Genomic DNA, 18,828 nt, shown 5'->3' with positions numbered 1-18,828 from the left:
TCACACTTATTGTAGTTGTTATTGTTGTCATAGCTATTGTAGGATAGGACAGAGAGAAATGGAGAGAGGAGGGGAAGACAGAGAGGGGGAGAGAAAGATAGACACCTGCAGACCTGCTTCACTGCCTGTGAAGCGACTCCCCTGCAGGTGGGGAGCTGGGGGCTCAAACCGGGATCCCTACGCTGGTCCTTATGCTTTGCGCCATGTGGGCTTAACCCACTGGGCTACTGCCCAGCTCCCTATCCTTATTTAGATAATAGCTTTAAATAAGATTTTTTCACTATGAGAGAGGGAGAGGGAGAACCTGAATATCACTTTGGCACATACAGTACCAGGAATCAAACCTGGAAACTTCTGCTTTTTTTTTTTTCCCTCCAGGGTTATTGCTGGACTCGGTGCCTGCACCATGAATCCACCACTCCTGGAGGCCATTTTTTCCCCTTTTGTTGCCCTTGTTGTTGTAGCCTTGTTGTGGTCATAATTACCATTGTTGATGTTGTTCGTTGTTGGATAGGACAGAGAGAAATGGAGAGAGGAGGGGAAGACAGAGAGGGGGAGAGAAAGATAGACACCTGCAGACCTGCTTCACCACCTGTGAAGCGACTCCCCTGCAGTTGGGGAGCCGGGGGCTCAAACCGGGATCCTTATGCCGGTCCTTGCGCTTTTGTGCCATGTGCGCTTAACCCACTGCACTACCACCCAACCCTCAAAACTTCTTTTAAGTCCAGCATTTAATCTGCTATGACATCTCAGGTGTTTTTTTTTTTTAATTATCTTTATTTATTGGATAGAGACATCTAGAAATCAAGAGGGTGATAGAGAGGGAGACAGAGAGACATCTGCAGCACTACTTCACCACTCGCAAAACTTTCCTCCTGCAGGTGGGGACCGAGGGCTTGAACCTGGGTCTTTGCACATTGTAATACGTGCACTCAACCAGGTGTGCCACCACCCGGCCCCTAAAAAGTTTTAAGGAATAACTCCTTTGGGGCTGGGTAGTGGTGCACCTGGTTAAGTGCATGTATTACCAGACACAAAGACCCAGGTTCAAACCCTAGTCCCCACCTGCCAAGGGAGAAAGCTTCATGAGTGGTAAAGCAGGGCTGCAGGTGTCTGTCTTTCTCTCCCTCTCTACCTCCTCCTCCCTCTCAACTTCTCTGTTCTATCAGATAAAATTTTTTTAAAAAAGAGAGACTGACTCCTTCTTACAAGGCCCTGTCTACCAGTCACCCAATGGTCCTGACTCATTCCCACCCAGCACACAGACCTGTCTATCGACATGGTCTGAACCTACAGATGGTGTTTTTTAAAAAATAGTTTATTCATTTATCTGGGTCGAGACACGGAGAAATGAAGAGTGGAGGGAGGGTTATGGAAAGGGAGAGACACCTGCAGCCCTGCTTCACCACTTGTGAGGCTTTCCCCCTGCAGGTAGGGGCTGGGGGCTTGAACCTAGGTCCTTGTGCATTGCAACTCGTGCGCTCAACCAGGTGCGCCACCACCTGGCCCCAAAGATGGTGCTTCTAAAAGTGGCAGTTCTGAGACCACAGCACAGACCAACCGAGGCAACCCCTAGGTAAAAAGTGGGAAATCTAAAGTTTTTTTTTTTTTCCTCCAGGGTTATTGCTGGGCTCGGTGCCTGCACCTGAAGACCATTTTCCCCCCCTTTTGTTGCCCTTGTTGTTGTAGCCTTGTTGTGGTTATCATTATTGCCATCATTGACATTGTTCGTTGTTGGATAGGACCTCCCTGGTTAATTCTCTGGGTAGATTAACATCAGAGTAAATAAAAGCCACTGCTTTTTAAAATTTAAAAAAAAAAAGCCACTATTATGAGGTTTGCAGGTGAGGACTTAATTGCATGTGGCATTCTTCAATGAGTTTCTTAATGTCATTTTTCTTTCTTTTTTTTTTTCCCCTCCAGGGTTATCGCTGGGGCTCAGTGCCTGCACTATGAATCCACTGCTCCTGGAGGCTATTTTTCCCATTTTGTTGCCCTTGTTGTTGTGCTTGTTGTAGTTGTTATTGTTGTCATAGCTGTTGTTTGTTGAATAGGACAGAGAGAAATGGAGCGAGGGGAAGACTGAGAAGGGGAGAGAAAGATAAGACACCTGCAGACCTGCTTCACCGCCTATAAAGTGACCGACCTCCTGCAGGTGGGGAGCTGGGGGCTTGAACCAGGATCCTTAAGTCAGCCCTTGCACTTTGCACCACATGGGCTTAACCTGCTGTGCTAACACTCCTGTTTTATTTTTACCAGAGCACTGGTCAGCTCTGGCTTAAGGTGGTGCGGAGGATTGAACCTAAGACTTTGGAGACTCAGGCATGAGAGTCTCTTTGCATCACTATTATGCTATCTATCCCCACCCTAGGCAGTCGTAGAAAGCACACATTTAAAAAATAATAATAAAATAAAAAAATAAAAGGCACAAACTACTTTGATCACCTTTGCAGATAAACTTCTCAATAACCCACATGGATGCAGAATCATCTAAACCAATTCCATTCCAGGCACAACACTAGGCATGAGCTGCTGAAAAAAAACATGGATTCATCTGCGTCTTTGTCAAAAGCATTTAATGACATGTAAATAAGACAGAAAGAGCAAGCAAAGAAAAGAAAAAAAAAGGAAAACAAAAATATATTCACAGGCAATTTTAACAAACACAAAACAGTCCTTGGTCCGCCACACGGGACAGATGCCTTGGTGCACTGCTAGGGTGGCTCTGAAGATGTCACGTCACACCCCCTTGCCAGCTTGTGTCTAGGGGCCAGTCCTTGAAGACTTCTTGAAGCAACAGCTGAGGCTCTGATCCTATTCTCTGTGCCTTCAGAAACAAACTGGAAGGTTCTTTAAAAAAAACAAGTTTAGTATCCCTTATCTTCTGACCGAGTTATCCAAATACAAATTCTGAAGCCCTCTAGAGAATAGTAGGCGTGTACAGATGACGCACTTAGTGTGGGCAGGAGCAGGGATGGCGGGGGAGCTCCTTACACTTCAGAACTGCCAAGTGTCCCTGACCCACAGACAGAGGAGATGGACATCACTCTGAAACAGGACTGGCGACTGCCAGCAGTGAGAACACATCTTTTGTTTTTGAAAGCTGATAAAAATCAATTTACTGTTGAGAGGGAAAAAGAAAAAAAGGCCAAAGAAAATTCCTAAGAATCTTCCATGGGAAATTTGACAAAACACTTCCCGGAAACAGAATACATTAGCCAGATGTAAGACCTCCCCCAAGGTCATTCAACCAACCTTATACATTTCTAAGAACAAAACCACCAGTGTCAACAGTAACTAAGTACTAAGGTCATACATTAACCACAGGTTTGGATTTTTCTTTTAAAAAAAGACCCAGTGCTTTAGGATTACAAATATTGTTAGTATTACATCGAGTTTTAGGCACATAATTCTTTTCTCGCCATTAAAAGGATCCTTCTGACCACCTTTTCAAAAATCTATAAATGCACTTATAAGTATTTTCAACATCTGTAAGGCCTTTCGCTAAGAAGTATGAAACTCAGAGGAAAGAGTTCATCTGAAAATGCACTAACATTTCAGAATCAAGCTGTCAGCTTGACAGATCAACAAAACCATCCCTGATATGTAAGGAAGGTTTTGAAAACGATCTGCAGTGTCTTTTGTCTAAATTTAAAGGCTGGGTGACTAAAATAGGAAAGAGTTCAGGGCAAGAAGTTACAGTAAATGTGGAAAAAAAAGAAATGCTTGCAGTCCTTATAAAGATAGGTGAGTGGCAAAGTGTCCAACCAGAATTTCCTTTGCTAGAGATTCCATCCTGGGAGAAACTGGTCCCACCTTCTATCTGCACTTCCCATACAAAATCTACACTCAGACTCTGCCTTCTGAGCTCCTTTCCACAACAAAAATTATCTTAAGAATGAAGGCTCATTGTACCTCAGCGTCTACACCAACACTTGCAGGCAAGCTTGAAGTGTTGAAATTCTTAAGAAATCACTATTGTAAACTGAAGGGAAAGGCAACTAATTGATTTAAAAAAAAAAAAATCACACCTTCAAGGTGAATTAAAAAGGATTCTTAGACGTCATCCATATTTGGATAGGGCTTTGGTCCTAAGTCAAAGCTATTGAAAGTGACTAGACTAGTCAAGTAAAGTTATCATAATAGATTCGCTTAAAAAAAAAGTGAGTTTTAATTAGCCTCATTGTCTAAAATATATATTAGTGCAAAGAAGAGAGCAGATGTTTTTGGATAAAGACCTGATTTACAGCTAAGCAACACGAAACAGGACATGTAGAGGCAGTGATAATTGGGTAGTTTTGCCTCTTATCTGTATGCGAGCCCCCAGAAGCAAACTCTCTCAAATGACAATTATGTGCAAGGTGTGTGTAATACAAATATGTATGATATACCTACAGTGAAGCCGACCACAGCACAAGGCCAAGTAACATAAGAGGCCGCATGGTTCATTTAAGCTCAAGCTTTTTGCTGGTTCCTTTCATTAGAAGTCACTCTGGCATTTCAAGGCCTATCTGCCTCCTTTCGTGAAAGAAGCCGTAGAAATTTTAAAAGGAGCACAAGAAAAATAAAAGCTGGTTGCCATAAAACCGGCGGCTGAGAGGTGGAAGACCTTACGTTTCGGGCTAGGTTGGATTTTAATGTGATGTGATTTTTTTTTTCTTCCCCCAGGCTGGGAGGCAAGCAAGACATAGTAGGAACTGTAGATAGTGTAATGACATTGTTGTTCAGTCTTTGAATTCTGAAGCTCTTGCAAGTTCTGTAAACATTGTGGGGGGGGGGGGAAGAATCCCTCCTCCCAAGAGTCAGGGTAGGAGGGGAACTGCCGGCCTCTACCCCCTCCCTCGCCCAAAAGGACACCTTCTGTGAACTTATTCCCACGTCCTGCCTTCCCGTGTGTCTGCAGAAGCCCGGGTCCAATCCAGAAAGGCACTAAGTGGCACGTCAAGGGCTACTGTTTTCTTTAGCTTCCCCCCCAATAAAGTGCACAAAGCAGAGTAATGAGTAGTAAGACAACAGACGTAGGCGTGGATCTGGATCAGCAAAGAAAAGAAGGGCTTCCGACAGACTTGGAAGCAAGGGCAGGTGAGAACTGGAAGCCACGGGGAGAGGGGTCGGCTCTTTTATTCGTGCTGTGTTCTTGCTCCTGGCCCAGCTCCCGTGTTGCTTGGCTCACCCCGTGGGGCGTGGTGGAGACCCAGCCCTCGGCTGGGGGCTGGGCGGATTCGTGCCGGGCGCCTGGTTCACAGACTACTCTGCTTTTTTATTCGCAGACGGGCTCCCCACAAACGCGTCCCTCACGGCAGCCTGAGTGGAGTTGCCAAGATGAGAAGTCGCCTGCAAAAGTCCATTTATTCCACACGTGAGCGAGCAAAGCATGGTACAGCAGCAAGAGAGCAAGTCCCCAGAGATGAGCTGTCCAACTCTACCCCCCACCCCCACAATATGTCACAGGAAGCAAAATGAAAATGCAGGGGGGGGCGCCTCCGGGAAGGGTGCCTGGCGGAGGCACAACCAGTCTAGCGTACATGTTGCAGGGCATGTGCAAGGACCCAGGTTCAAGCCCCTGGGTTCCCCACCTGCAGGGGGAAAGCTTTCTGAGTGGTGAAGCAGGGCTGCAGATGTCTCTCTGTCTCTCTCCCTCTCTGTCTTCCCCTCCTCTTTCCTCCATTTCTCTCTGTCCTATCCAAAAATAGGACAAAAAAAGCCACAGGAGTAGTGGATTCCTAGTGCAGGCACTGAGCCCCAGCGATAAACCTGGAGGCAAAAAAAAGAAAGAAGAAATCAAGAGTCTCTGGTTTCTAGACCTGTAAACCTGGAGATCATGGTGATGTCACGGCCTTTGGAAGACAGGCAATGAAGACGCTATCCATTACGTGGGAGGGGAAATGAAAAAATAAAAAAAATTTTAAAAGAGGTCACGAGATGCAACGCAGCTGGTAAAGCAAGTGCCTACTTTACCCAGTGTGAGGACCTGGGTCAAGCCCCCGGGGGCCAACGTGGGAACACACTACCAAGGAGAAGCTTTACAAACACCGCAGCAGTGCTGTGGTGTCTCTCTCTCACCCTGTCTCTCACCCTCTGGCTGGAGGAGGGAAAAGTCCACTGAGGGAGAGGGATTCTCACTAGCTCATTCAAGCTGTGGCAGAAAGAAAAGGAAAAAAAAAAAAAAAAAAGAGGCTCCCCTGGTGCCGAGCCAAGGGCTCCAACCTGCGTCCTCCACAAGGTCGAATGTGTCTTCTCCAAGGTGAGCCTCTCACCTGGCCCCTTGTGTTGAGACTTTTCAAAGCTCTTGCTTTTCAGGAGGCAGCGGGGAGGGGCTTGGGGGAGGTGAGGAGAATCAGTGTCAACAGAAGCTCCCTCCCACCTGCAGAGGGGTCCGTGGGAGAAGTGAAGCAGGGCTGCAGGTGTCTCTCTTTCTCCCTCCCACTCTATTAACCCCTCCCCTCAATTTCTCTCTCCCATTCAATAAAAAAATTAGAAAGAACAAAGAAATGGCCACCAGGAGCAGTGTATTCAGAGTGCCAGCAATAATCCTGGTGGCCATAGAAAAAAAATTCATGTATTAAATTTATTTTATTTTATTTATTTATGAGAAAGATAGGAGAGAAAAAGAACCAGACATCACTCTTGCACATGTGCTGCCAGGGATCAAACTCACGACCTCATGCTTGAGAGGTCAAAGCTTTATCACTGTGCTACCTCCCGGACCACCTATTAAATTTTTTAAAAAGTAGAGAAGTGTGCTCACTTCGACAGCACATATACTAAAAAAGTAGAGAAGCGGGAGTCGGGCGGTGCAAAAGTGCAAGGACTGGCATAAGGATCCCGGTTCCAGCCCCCGGCTCCCCATCTGCAGGGGAGTCACTTCACAGGTGGTGAAGCAGGTCTGCAGGTATCTTTCTCTCCCCCTCTCTGTCTTCCCCTCCTCTCTCCATTTCTCTCTGTCCTATCCAACATCAATGACATCAATAACAACAACAGTAAACAACAAGAGCAACAAAAGGGAATAAATAAATATTAAAAATAAATTACTCGTCAAAAAAATAATAATATTAATACATAAGTAAAACCTTTTAAACCAACAACTGACAACAGCAGCGCAAATCTCTGCGTGTTCGGAAAAGCCCGGCTCCCCCTCCCCCCCAGCGCCCCCTCCCCCAGCTGGAGCCACGCACCTGGTCCAGCACGAAGGCTGCTCCGGAGTCGATGGCACCGCCCAGCTCGCGGTACTGCCCCGAGTAGCGGATGTAGCCCCAGGTGAGCAGCGCTATCAGCAGCAGCCCCACCATGCAGTTGAACAGCTGGGCCACCACCTCCAGGCCCACGAAGCCCGTGAGGCCCGACGCCACGTACAGAGCCACGATGGCCGTGAAGATGACAGCGGGCGTGCGGAAGGTGCTGAAGACGTTCTTGCTGCTGTTGTGCTTGCAGAAGTTCTCGTAGAGCTCCTTGATCTCCTCCTCCAGCTCCTCCTGGTAGCGGAGGCTGAACTCCTTCCCGCCCATCTTCTTGGTCTTTTTAAAATGCTCCAGGGCGAGCTGTTTGAATGTGTCGTGCTTCTCCTCCAGGATGTCGGGCGACAGGTAAGGCTTCTCTCCCCCACAGACCTGCCGAGAGCAGACGCAAGGGCGGTGAGGACCCCCTCGAAAGCGAGTGTCGCAGAAAGATACCACCAAGAGGAGGGAACGTTTTGAGACCCGAGAAATTAACGTTTTTTTTTTTAAAGTATTTATTTATTCCTTTTTTGTTGCCCTTGTTTTTTTTATTGTTGTAGTTATTATTATTGTTGTTGTTGAATAGGACAGAGAGAAATGGAGAGAGGAGGGGAAGACAAAGAGGGAGAGAGAAAGATAGGCACCTGCAGACCTGCTTCACCGCTTGTGAAGCGATTCCCCTGCAGGTGGGGAGCCGGGGGCTCGAACCGGTCCTTGCACTTTGCACCACCTGCACTTAACCCACTGTGACTCCCTAGAAATTAACTTTTAAGGGCCGGGGTGGCGGTGCACCTCGTGGAGGGAACCCGCTACAGTGCAGAAGGACCCAGGATCAGGACCCGGGGCGCCACCTGCAGGGGGTGGTTTTCACAAGTGAGAAGCAGCACTGCACAACTCTTATCTCCTCCCCTTGATCGGGGTGCTGCGTGTGGTCAGTGAGACAGCAGGGCAGAATCTCCCTAGGGCTGCCAGGGGGGAGGGGCAGCGAGGCCTATAGTCAGCTGAAGCTCCCTCACACAGGGTCGAGCCCAGCTGGCATGGTGCCCCTGAGCGGTGATGCCCCGGCCACAGACAGTTCCGGAGGAGAAAGGGGCCCCACGCACCTCCTCCATGTGTCTGTAATACACGTCCTTGGCAGAGGCTGCAGCAGCCAAGTTGTTGGCTTCCGCGGTAGCCTTTGAAGAAAACAGAGCAAAGTATAAACTGTGAACTCTCCCTCTCTTGATGATCTCTCACAGAGTCAAGTCAGCACGTCCTCGGACTCTACATCCCTCCCACTCTGGCTTTTTCATTCTCCTCCTGCTGGTTTTTTTGTTTTTTCTGATTCCCATACAGTCCACCTTATGAATGGAGACACATCTTACTGCCAAATCTTTGGCCCCCAAAGTATTCTTACACACAAAGAAATCTTTTCTGGGTGGTCCAGGAGGTGGCACAGTGGGTAAAGCATCAGGCTTTCAAGCATGAGGTCCTGAGTTCAATCCCCAGCAGCACATGTACCAGAGTGACGTCTGGTTCTCCCTCTCCTCCTCCTCCTATCTTTCTCATTAATAAATAAATAAAATCTTAAAAAAAAAAAATCTCTGGGAAACAACACTCCAGAATCACCACTTCTCTTGCTCTTACTGTAAATGTTCACACACACACACACACACACACACACACACAAACACACACACACGAAGAAAAAAAGGAGAAAGTGATGGTGTCAACCTTGGGCTCTAGCTTCCTTGCTGAAAATGTTTTGCCACTAAACGTCTCGGGTCAGGGTGAGGCCGTCAGGGAAAGCTCACGTCGTACCGTGTGTGAGGCCCTGGGCTCACACGGGAGCTTCATGGATGGCGGGATCGTCCTGGAGTGTCTCTCCTTTTCTCTCCTTTTCTCTTTCTCCCTCTGTTCCACCAAGAGGGGGGGGGCAGTAACACACCAGGTTAAGTGCATGAAGCACAAGGACTCGCATAAGGATCCCACAAGCGGTGAAGCAGGTCTGCAGGTGTCTTTCTCTCTCTTTCTCTCTCTTTCTCTCTCTCTCTCTCCTTCCCTCTCAATTTCTCTCTGTCCTGTCCAATAAAATGGAAAAAAGATGGCTGCCAGGAGCAGTGGATTCGTAGTGCTGACACTGAGCCCCAGCAATAACCCTGAAGGCAAAAAAAAAGAGAGAGAGAGAGAGAGAGAATAAAGCAGCCTGGGAAGTGGCCCGGCAGATGAGGTGTTGGACTCAAACACAAGGCCCCAGATTTTGCACCATGTGCACTTAACCCTATGCGCTACCGCCCGACTAAGGCCCCAGATTTTGACCCCTGGCATTGTATGTGCCAGGGTGACTTTTTTCCTCCTCTCGCCTCCTTTCTCGTTTATAAATATAAAAACATCTTTGAAAACAAACAAAAAACAAAACCAATAAAAACTGGACCAAGCCCCGTGACCCACTTTTTGTGTGTTGTCTTTGGTGGGAAGGCCAGGCCCGGCCCAGGGAGGCCTTCGAGGCGGCTCTCCTAAACCACATCATAATCAACAGAGACAAGAGAACCAGAAGGGAGTCAGGGTGCTGGGAAATGTGCTCAAGATTAAGAGGTGAGGGCTGAGCAGACAGCAGGGGGGGTATGCAAAAGAATATACACGCCTGAGGCACCAGAGGTCCTAGGTTCAACCCCCGGCACCATCATAAGTCAGAGCTGAGCAGGGCTCTGGTTTAAAAGAATGAGATTAAAACGCAACGAGTGCCACCCCAGCATGCTTCACTTCAGACTGTGTCCAGAGACTTCAGGTGTGGAATGACAACCCTTCAGCTCATTACTCAGGTGAGACCTTTCCTTTCATAGGATTCTCTACTCCCATTACAGGTGGTTCACTTCCTAACAAAGTCCCAAAACCTAGATATTGTCCAGGTACCCTGAGATACAGCATATGTTCACACGTATCCATAAACTAGGGCAAAATATAGACCTGAAAGCAGAAGTACACAAGAGTCTGCAGTGAGTACCCCTCCCCCAACACTTCATCTGCACTATTCCAGCCTTTAGGCCCATGATTGTTGAACAATTTGTTTGGCTTTGTATGTAACTCTCTTTTCAGCCACCAGGTTCCAGATGCCAGCAGGATGCCGACCAGACTTCCTTGGACAGACGATCCCACCAATGTGTCCTGGAGCTCCGCTTCCCCAGAGACCCACCCTACTAGGGAAAGAGAGAGGCAGACTGGGAGTATGGACTGAACAGTCAGTCAACACCCATGTTCAGTGGGGCAGCAATTACAGAAGCCAGACCTTCCACCTCCTGCATCCCACAATGACCCTGGGTCCATGCTCCCAGAGGGATAAAGAATAGCAAAGCTATCAGGGGAGGGGGTGGGATATGGAGTTCTGGTGGTGGGAATTGTGTGGAGTTGTACCCCTCCTATGCTACGGTTTTGTTAATGTCTCTTTTTTAAAAATAAATAAATAAAAATAAAAATTAAAAAGAGTGAGATTAAAAGGGGACATTCACAGGCGTCAGGAGCCTGGGCAAACAGAGCAGCTTCCCCGTCCCCGACCCCCTCCGGCTCCCCCCAGCACGACACAGGTGTCAGCTCAACCCCACCCCGACTCTGATGCGGAGAGCCGCTTACCTGAAGCATGGACTTGGGGTGAGGCAGGTCTTCCCCTTGGTAGATTTTAATGTACGCCTTAGAACACAAACACAAAAGCAATGGTGACATGAGCCAGGCGGTGGCTGGTCTGTGACCACACTTGCGAGCAACGGGTGACCAACCGCGCTGCACGTTCCTACAGTACAGACCGAAGTTGCCACCCGGGAATTATTAGCGACAACACCGCACGCCTCGGGGAGCATGTTAGCGTTTCGGTGTCTTTGCTTTTAAGCGAAGTAGGGACATTCTCCAGCAGCACCAGCCGACTGAAAGCTAAGTCTCAGCAGATGACGCCCCATGCACACGGGCATCAGCGCTACCTGCGGGCGAGGAGGCCGTCCGCCCCGGGGGGAGTCATGTCTCCTCCTGCTGGAGGTGACTTCCTAGCCACCTCTGTCCACACCAGCTTCCTTGAGGAAGAGTCTTCCATTAGCCAGGGCAAACACTCCGCTGAGAGAGCGCAGACGACAACCATTTGGCTCGGAGACGATGCTGCCACCCAGTGGCCTCTTGTGGGAGGACACGGTCTCTACAAGGGACCTCCTCACACAACTTTCCCCTTGAGCTTTAAAAAAATACTGAAATTGGGGCCAGGCGGTGGCGGACCAGGATGAGCCCACACAGTACCACCTGTAAGGACCTGGGTTTGAGCCCCCGATCCCCACCTGGAGGGGGGAAGCTTCACAGGTGGTGAGGCAGAGCTGCAGGTGTCTTCTCTTTCTCCCTTCCCCTCTCAATTTCTCTCTGTCCTACCCAATAAAAGAAAGGAAAAAGGAAAAAGGGGCCACCAGGAGCAGTGGATTCGTAATGCCGTCACTAAGCCTCAGAGCGGTAGCCACGGTGGCAATGAAAAAAAAAATTGTTGAAAATACTGAAGTTTGGGGTCAGGCAGTGGCATACACAGTGAGGCACAAAGACCTGGGTTCAAATCCCTGGTCCCCACCTGCAAAGGAGGAAGAAGCATCACAAGCAGTGAAGCAGGGCTGCAGGTATCTCTCTCTCCCTCCCTGTCTTCCCCTCCCCTCTCATTCCTTCTCTGTCCTGTCAAATGAAAGAAGTAAAAGCGGGGATGTGTTGCAACAAAACACTCTGGGGAAAAGGGGAAGGGACAGCAGGGAGGGGCGTTGGGGTCCTGCCTTGTGATGGAGAAAAGGGACCAGGAAGTGGGGTTGGGGCCGGGGTGGGGGAGGTGAGGTGTCTCCCAGACACCCACCACGGGGAGATGAGTTGGTGCTTCTATGTCAATAATGTTACTGTAACCCCTCCCCCAATAAAGTATAAAAACTGTCAAAGAAAATTTTTTTAAAGGAAAATTCGTTGTGCAGGCGCTGAGCCCCAAGCCAGTATCCTGGTGCGATAAAAACTAACAAAACAACAAAAAAAAAACTACATACATATATATATACTGGAACTCAAGACCAAATACAGATACTGACTCAAAGCCGTATTTACCTTAAAATACTCCAGCAGCCCCCGGCAGGTGACTTTGGAGCCATTGATCTCCTTCTCCATCAGGTTAGAGGGGTTCAGCACAAACGGGACCAGCGTCTGCAGCTGCTCTTTGAATTCGCTGGCGACGTCTGCTCACAGGACCGTGAAGAAGGAAGACAGACACACACACACACACACACACACACACACACACACACACACGTTCAACCAAAGTGAGCGTAGAGGTCAGTCTCTGCGGTCGTGTTATTTTACAGGCTGCCAGGTGAGGGGCCGGGCGGTGGCACACACCCGTGAGAGCACACACATTACCAAGGACAGAGACCCGGGTTCAAGCCCCCAGTCCCCACCTGCAGGGAGTGGGGGGCTCACAAGCAGTGAAGCAGGGCTGCAGGTGTCTCTCTCTCTCTCCCTCTAGCTCCCCCTTTCCAGCTCAATTTCTGTCTCTATCCAGTAAGAAAAGGAAAGATCTCCATTTCTCTCTGTCCTATCCAGCGACAGCGACATCCATAACAGCAATAACTACAATAATAAAACAACAAGGGTAACAAAAGGGAATAAATATTTTAAAAAACAATTTAGAAAAAAAGTTTCTATATTAAAAAAAAAAAAAAAGAGGGAGGAAGTGTTCTGTGTTTCTCCCTCATTCTCTCGCTATATCCCAAAATAAAGGAAATTGGGCAGGGGAGGCCTCAGAGCTCCCGCTCACGCCCAGGGCCCCGGCCCACCCCAGCACGGCGCAGGGAAAGTCCAAGGCCCTGTGCATCACAGGGTGTTATTTTCTCGTTTACTTTAAAGATCTATTTTATTGCTTTCACATTGGAGAGAGACAGAGTCAGAAGCCACACATGGGGCACTGGGTTTCCCCAGGTTTCAAACCTGGAGCCTCTGGCATGCAAGTCCTGTACTCTACCAGCTGAGTTATTCCTGGGTCACCCCAAAGTCAGAAGAATACTATCTGAAGACACAGGGGAGCTGAAATACAAGGACTGGAGGGGTGTAGCCACTAGAGCACACACGTTATAGTGCCTAAGGACCTGGGTTCAAGCCCACTTGCAGAGGGGGAACTTTGCAATCAGTGAAGCAAGGCTGAAGGTCTCTCTTCTCTCTTAAATATTTTTATTCTTTTATTATTGGATGGAGACAGAGAAACTGAGAGGAAGGGGGAGAGAAGGCGAGAGAGAGAGAGAGAGGCCTGCAGCCCTGCTTCACCACTTGTGAAGCTTTCCCCCTGCAAGTGGGGACCAGGGGCTTGAACTCGGGTCTTTGTGTGCTGTCATGTGTGTGCTGAGCCAGGTGCGCCAACTCCTGGTCCCCAGGTCTTCCCCCCCACATCATTATTTCCTTCTCTCTCAATTTCTGTCATTATCCAAAACTGATAAATGAAATCTTAAACACAAGGACTCCAGTTTCTCTAGCTGGTTTATCTAACCTGACATCTTTCTAGATCTCCAGCTAGCCCAAATGAGCAACTGAAAGGAGGGAACTGACATCAAGGTGGGAACACTGGCCATCAAGGTGGGAACACTACAACGCTCCATAACTCAGCATTTGTAAGACTGAGACAGTGGGGGGTGGGGCGGTAGCGCAGCCGATTAAGAGCACATGGTGCAAAGCGCAAAGACAGGCGGAAGGATCCCGGTTCAAGTCCCCAGCTCCCCACCTGCAGGAGGGTCGCTTCACGGGTGGTGAAGCAGGTCTGCAGGTGTCTGTCTTTCTCTCCCCCTCTGTCTTCCCCATCTCTCTCCATTTCTCTCTGTCCTATCCAACAACGACAACAGCAATGATAATAACAATAATGATGACAACAACAAGGGCAACAAAGAGGGAAAAAATGGCCTCCAGGAGCAGTGGATTCACAGTGCAGGCACTGAGCCCCAGCAATAACCCTGGAGGCAAAAAAAAAAAAGACTGAGACAGTGGAGAAAGTGTTAGCTCTGCACATATAAGTTCTCAGATCCAACTCCTGGCGTCACACAGACCAGAATGCTGCTCTGGCATATCTCTCTCTCTCTCTCTCTCTCTCTCTCGCTCATTCTCTCTCTCCCCCTTCTCCCCCCACAACCCTCCTCAACCTTAATTTACCAATTTCTTGTGAAATAACTATCTTTTAATTTTTTTGAGTAGAAAAATGTGTTTGTGTGTGTGTGTATGTGTGTGTGGTATGTATGTATGTGTGTGTGAGTGTGTGTATGTGTGTGTATGTGTGTGTGAGTGTGTGTGTGTGTATATATCAGGCTTATGTGTGTGTGTGTGTGTGTGTATCAGGGTTGTGTGTGTGTGTGTGTGTGTGTGTGTGTATCAGGGTTATGTTAGTTACATTTATTTCTTTAGACTATTTCCATAGGTTATTTGGTCCTTAAGAGGGATGATTTAGTTACTATAACAATGTAGACTCCTGGAAAACATTCAGAACCTCCCCCCACCTTTTGTTGCCCTTGTTGTTTTATTGTTGTTGCTATTGATGTTGTCGTCGTTGTTGGATAGGACAGAGAGAAATGGAGAGAGGAGGGAAAGACAGAGAAGGGGGAGAGAAAGACAGACACCTGCAGACCTGCTTCACCGCCTGTGAAGCGGCTCCCCAGGGGCTCCAACTGGGATCCTTCCGCCGGTCCTTTTTTTTTTTTTTTTTTTGAGCCACAGTCCTATGTGTTCATTCACACACTGACCGTGGCTGCTTTCTTGAAATCGCAGAGCTGAGGAGCTGCCAGCCCGAGAGGCCGTGATGTTCGTTACGGGAAAAGTCAGCACTAAGTTCACGATTGCCACTCGATGGTATTGCTCCATCTCTTACGTATATTATGTATTTGCGCTGTTATGTGTTACACTTTGCTCTCTGGGGTATCATAAATAAATAAATAGATAAATAAAATACTAAATTAAGCAGCCCAAGAGGTGGTGTAGGACTTGAAGGTGTGATGTCCCAGGCCACATGTGACAAAAAAGGCTTATTCCCTCTTGTGTGTGCTTGCGGTCTCTGCTCTCTCCCCCTCCCCTTTCCCTCTCTGTACCCCTCATTAGTTTTTGTTTGTTTGTTTGTTTTTTTAACCAGAACATTGTTCAGTTCTGACTTATGATGGCACTGGGGATTGAAGCTGGGTGCCTCAGACATGAAAATCTTTGTCTATATATAAATCTTTATTTTTAAGATTTATTTATAAGAGAGCTAGGGAGAAAGAGAGAGAGAGAGAGAGGGCACAAAGCACTCTTCTGGCATATACAATGCCAAGGATCGAATCCAGGACCTCATGCCTGAGAGTCCAAGACTTTATCCATTGTACCACCTCCCAGACCACATGAAAATCCTTTTACATAACCACTGTGCTCTTCCCCCGGCCCCATAAACAAATATGCCCTCCTCCTTCTGCCACTGAATACACACAGAGAGAAGTCTGAGACCAGGCAGAGAACCCTCATCCGACTCTGCTGGCTTCTAGTTTGGCTTCCGGCCTCCACAACTTTGAGAAACACACTTCTACTGTTCATGGGTTACCCCGTCTATGGGATGTCATGAGAGCAGACTAAGAGTCGGGAACAGAGCCGGGCCTCCAAAAAAGGGCAGCTTATTATTATTATTTCTGCTTTACTAGGAACCTAAGAATCTCCGCTAAGTTGATAAACATGTTTTGTTTAACATGTGTATAAACTGAAAGATAGCCATTAAGTGACTCAAGGTCCTGACTGTGACAGGGTGTGACCGCTTGACCTGGGTAACGCCATCTTGACACCCCAGTGACCCTACCAGTTCCAAGAAAGTTCTTACTCAACTGAAGTAAACAGAGTATTCCCAAAATATCCTTAAGGAAGAAGGTGTAGAGGGTGGCTTTCTCTAGAAAGGTGGAGGCTGGAAGTACTTGATGGTTCCCCAAAGATGGTGTTAAAAAGAACTGCCTACTTCTACCTTCTGCAACCCTCAATGACCCTGGGTCCATGCTCCCAGAGAGATAGAGAATGGGAAAGCTATCAGGGGAGGGGGTGGGTTATGGAGATTGGGTGGCGGGAATTCTGTGGAGTTGTACCCCTCCTACCCTATGGTTTTGTTAATTAATCCTTTCTTTAATAAAAAAAAAAAAAAAAACTGTAAAAAAAAAAAAAAAAAAAGAACTGCCTATATTTAGCTTCTGTAATCAACTTGCTTGCTACAGTTGTGGTTTTTGCCTTTAAAACTGGCTGTTTTGAGAAGAGCCATTACTACTCTCTGAACAATGACTCGCTGAGAGACAGTCCCCAGCCGGGAAATAAAGACTTTGGTCTCGAGTGGTCTTCCTTGCCTCGACCCCACAACAGATGAATAAGGAATGAAAACAAGATAATGGGGGCCCAAGTGGCCCAAGTCTTGTCCTCTCTCAGCCACCATCTATCTGTCTAACTCAGCACACTTCCTGAGGGGAGAGCGCGACCAGCATCAGGGTCTGTTGTAATTATAAAGATGAAAACAAGGGCCGTGCGTGCTACGCGTCCTTCCCAGTGGGAAGTTGATTTTACTTGACAATTACTAGCTGACTAATGTTTAGTCTTCCTTCATGCAGCGCTTCAATCTCTCATATACCAATAATGGTAGGGTGTCACTTAGATCATTAAGGGGAGTCGGGCAGTAGCTTAGCAGGTTAAGTGCAGGTGGCGCAAAAGCGCAAAGACCGGCATAAGGATCCCAGTTCGAGCCCCCAGCTCCCCACCTGCCGGGGAGTCGCTTCCCAGGCGGTGAAGCAGGTCTGCAGGTGTCTGTCTTTCTCTCCCCCTCTCTCTGTCTTCCCCTCCTCTCTCCATTTCTCTCTGTCCTATCCAACAACGATGACATCAATAACAACAACAACAATAAAATACAAGGGCAACAAAAGGGAAAAAATAAATATTAAAAAAAAAAAAATCTTTAAAAAAAAAAAAAAAATCATTGGGGATGTTCCCACCATCATGAAAGGACACACTAAGGTAAACTAATAAACTAATTCTGACAGTCACAATGACACAGAATGAAAATCTAAACTAGACTCTAAAGACAAATACTGTCTTCTCATTCACATCTGAGGTTCCAAAGTCTCAGGTTCAGTCCCCCACACCTCCATAAACCAGAGCTGAGCAGTGCTCTGGGTGGGGGGGGGGGAGGGAGTGGGGCCAGGCAGTGGCACACCGAGTTAAGCGCGTATAGTATGAAGCGCAAGGAACCGCTCGACGAGCCCAGTTCAAGCCCCCGGCTCCCCACCTGAAGGGGGGTGGCTTCACAAGCAGTGAAGCAGGTTCACGGGTGTCTTTTCTTTTTTTTTTTTTTTTTGATATTTATTTATTTATCCCTCTTGCTGCCCTTGTTTTATTGTTGTAGTTATTGTTGTTATTGATGTCATCTTTGCTGGATAGGACAGAGAGAAATGGAGAGAGGAGGGGAAGAGAAAGAGGAGGAGAGAAAGACAGACACCTGCAGACCTGCTTCACCGCCTGTGAAGCGACTCCCCTGCAGATGTCTTTCTTTTTCCCTCTCTGTCCTCCCATCCTCTCTCCATTTCTCTCGGTCCTACGCAATGAAATGGAAAAAACAGACACCAGGAGTGCTGTCGTAGTGCAGGCACTGAGTCTCCCTGGAGGCAAAAAAAAAAAAAAAAAAAAAAAGACTTCATCTGTGGCCCAGGAGATGACATAATGGCTTATGTACCACCCCCTCAAGCACAGGGTCCTGAGTTCAATCCCTGGCATCACATGTGCCAGAGTGACATTCTGGTTCTCTGTGTGTTAATAGATAAAGAAATCATCTTTCTTCCTTCCTTCCTTTCTCTTTAATGACATCACCTGTCACGTACCTTTCAATTTCCCGTCGAAGTCAGGACTTGTGGCCACCTGGAGTCCCGGATGTGGAAGGAGGAAACAGGTGACATTGGCGAAACACGAGTGGATGTGATTCCGGACGCTCTGAATTTCCTCGTGCTGGTGTTCTTTCACCTGCCAACGAAGACCGACAGCTTACAGAAGGCCACTTGTTCTTCTCTGCAAGGAACCACGTCCCGGGCAAAGCAGAGAGGACTTCCTAACGGCGACGGGTCACAGTGGCCCGTGTTTTTGTCTGGTGAGAACATGCAGAGCTCTTAAAAGACTGACAGAGGCGGGCATCCCATGAGCCGTGGCCTGGCTCCTGTAACCCCTAAAGAGCAGGAGCTACCGCGTGTCCTCGGGAAGTACCGCCCAACTCTTAGCAAGAACAGGGAAGGCTTGTGGGCACAAGGAGGATCTGGCCAGTCAGCGGTGGGTGACAATGGACAACTCTGTTTGCATTTTGGAGAACAGGTTAAGCCTGTTTAGATCCCTCCTAAAACAAACCCGAATTCCGAATAAGAACAAAAGATCCAAAGTTCTGAGTACAACATTCGAAGGGCACCGTACAAAACTTGGTGGAAGGGAGTCAGGCGGTAGCGCAGTGGGTTAAGCACACGTGGCGCAAAGCGTAGGGACCTGAGTAAGGATCCCGGTTCAAGCCTCCCGCTTCCCACCTGCAGGGGGGTCGTTGTTTCACAAGCGGTGAAGCAGGTCTGCAGGTGTCTCTCTCTCCCCCTCT

General features: G+C 48.0%; 1 protein-coding gene across 3 annotated transcripts in view; it reads right to left on the bottom strand.

Annotated features, from left to right (window-relative positions):
• Nucleotides 1-2,558: 2,558 nt before the first annotated feature.
• The window catches only part of ATL3 (atlastin GTPase 3), a 39,210-nt gene continuing 22,940 nt past the window's right edge, over nt 2,559-18,828 (bottom strand). For all 3 annotated transcript variants that reach the window (XM_060176189.1, XM_007518534.3, XM_016186221.2), the window contains exons 8-13: nt 18,080-18,218; nt 12,294-12,421; nt 10,821-10,877; nt 8,318-8,389; nt 7,176-7,607; nt 2,559-5,334 (exon numbers count right to left, since the gene is read on the bottom strand). In XM_060176189.1, the coding sequence (XP_060032172.1) occupies nt 5,248-5,334; nt 7,176-7,607; nt 8,318-8,389; nt 10,821-10,877; nt 12,294-12,421; nt 18,080-18,218 (915 nt within the window). In that variant the 3' untranslated portion in view covers nt 2,559-5,247. The remainder of the gene's footprint in view (nt 5,335-7,175; nt 7,608-8,317; nt 8,390-10,820; nt 10,878-12,293; nt 12,422-18,079; nt 18,219-18,828) is intronic.

This window comes from Erinaceus europaeus, chromosome 17 (assembly GCF_950295315.1).
Source record: "Erinaceus europaeus chromosome 17, mEriEur2.1, whole genome shotgun sequence".
NCBI classification, from domain to species: domain Eukaryota; kingdom Metazoa; phylum Chordata; class Mammalia; order Eulipotyphla; family Erinaceidae; genus Erinaceus; species Erinaceus europaeus.
Note: the sequence above shows the minus strand (reverse complement) of the source record. Positions and strands in the feature narration are given on the sequence as shown.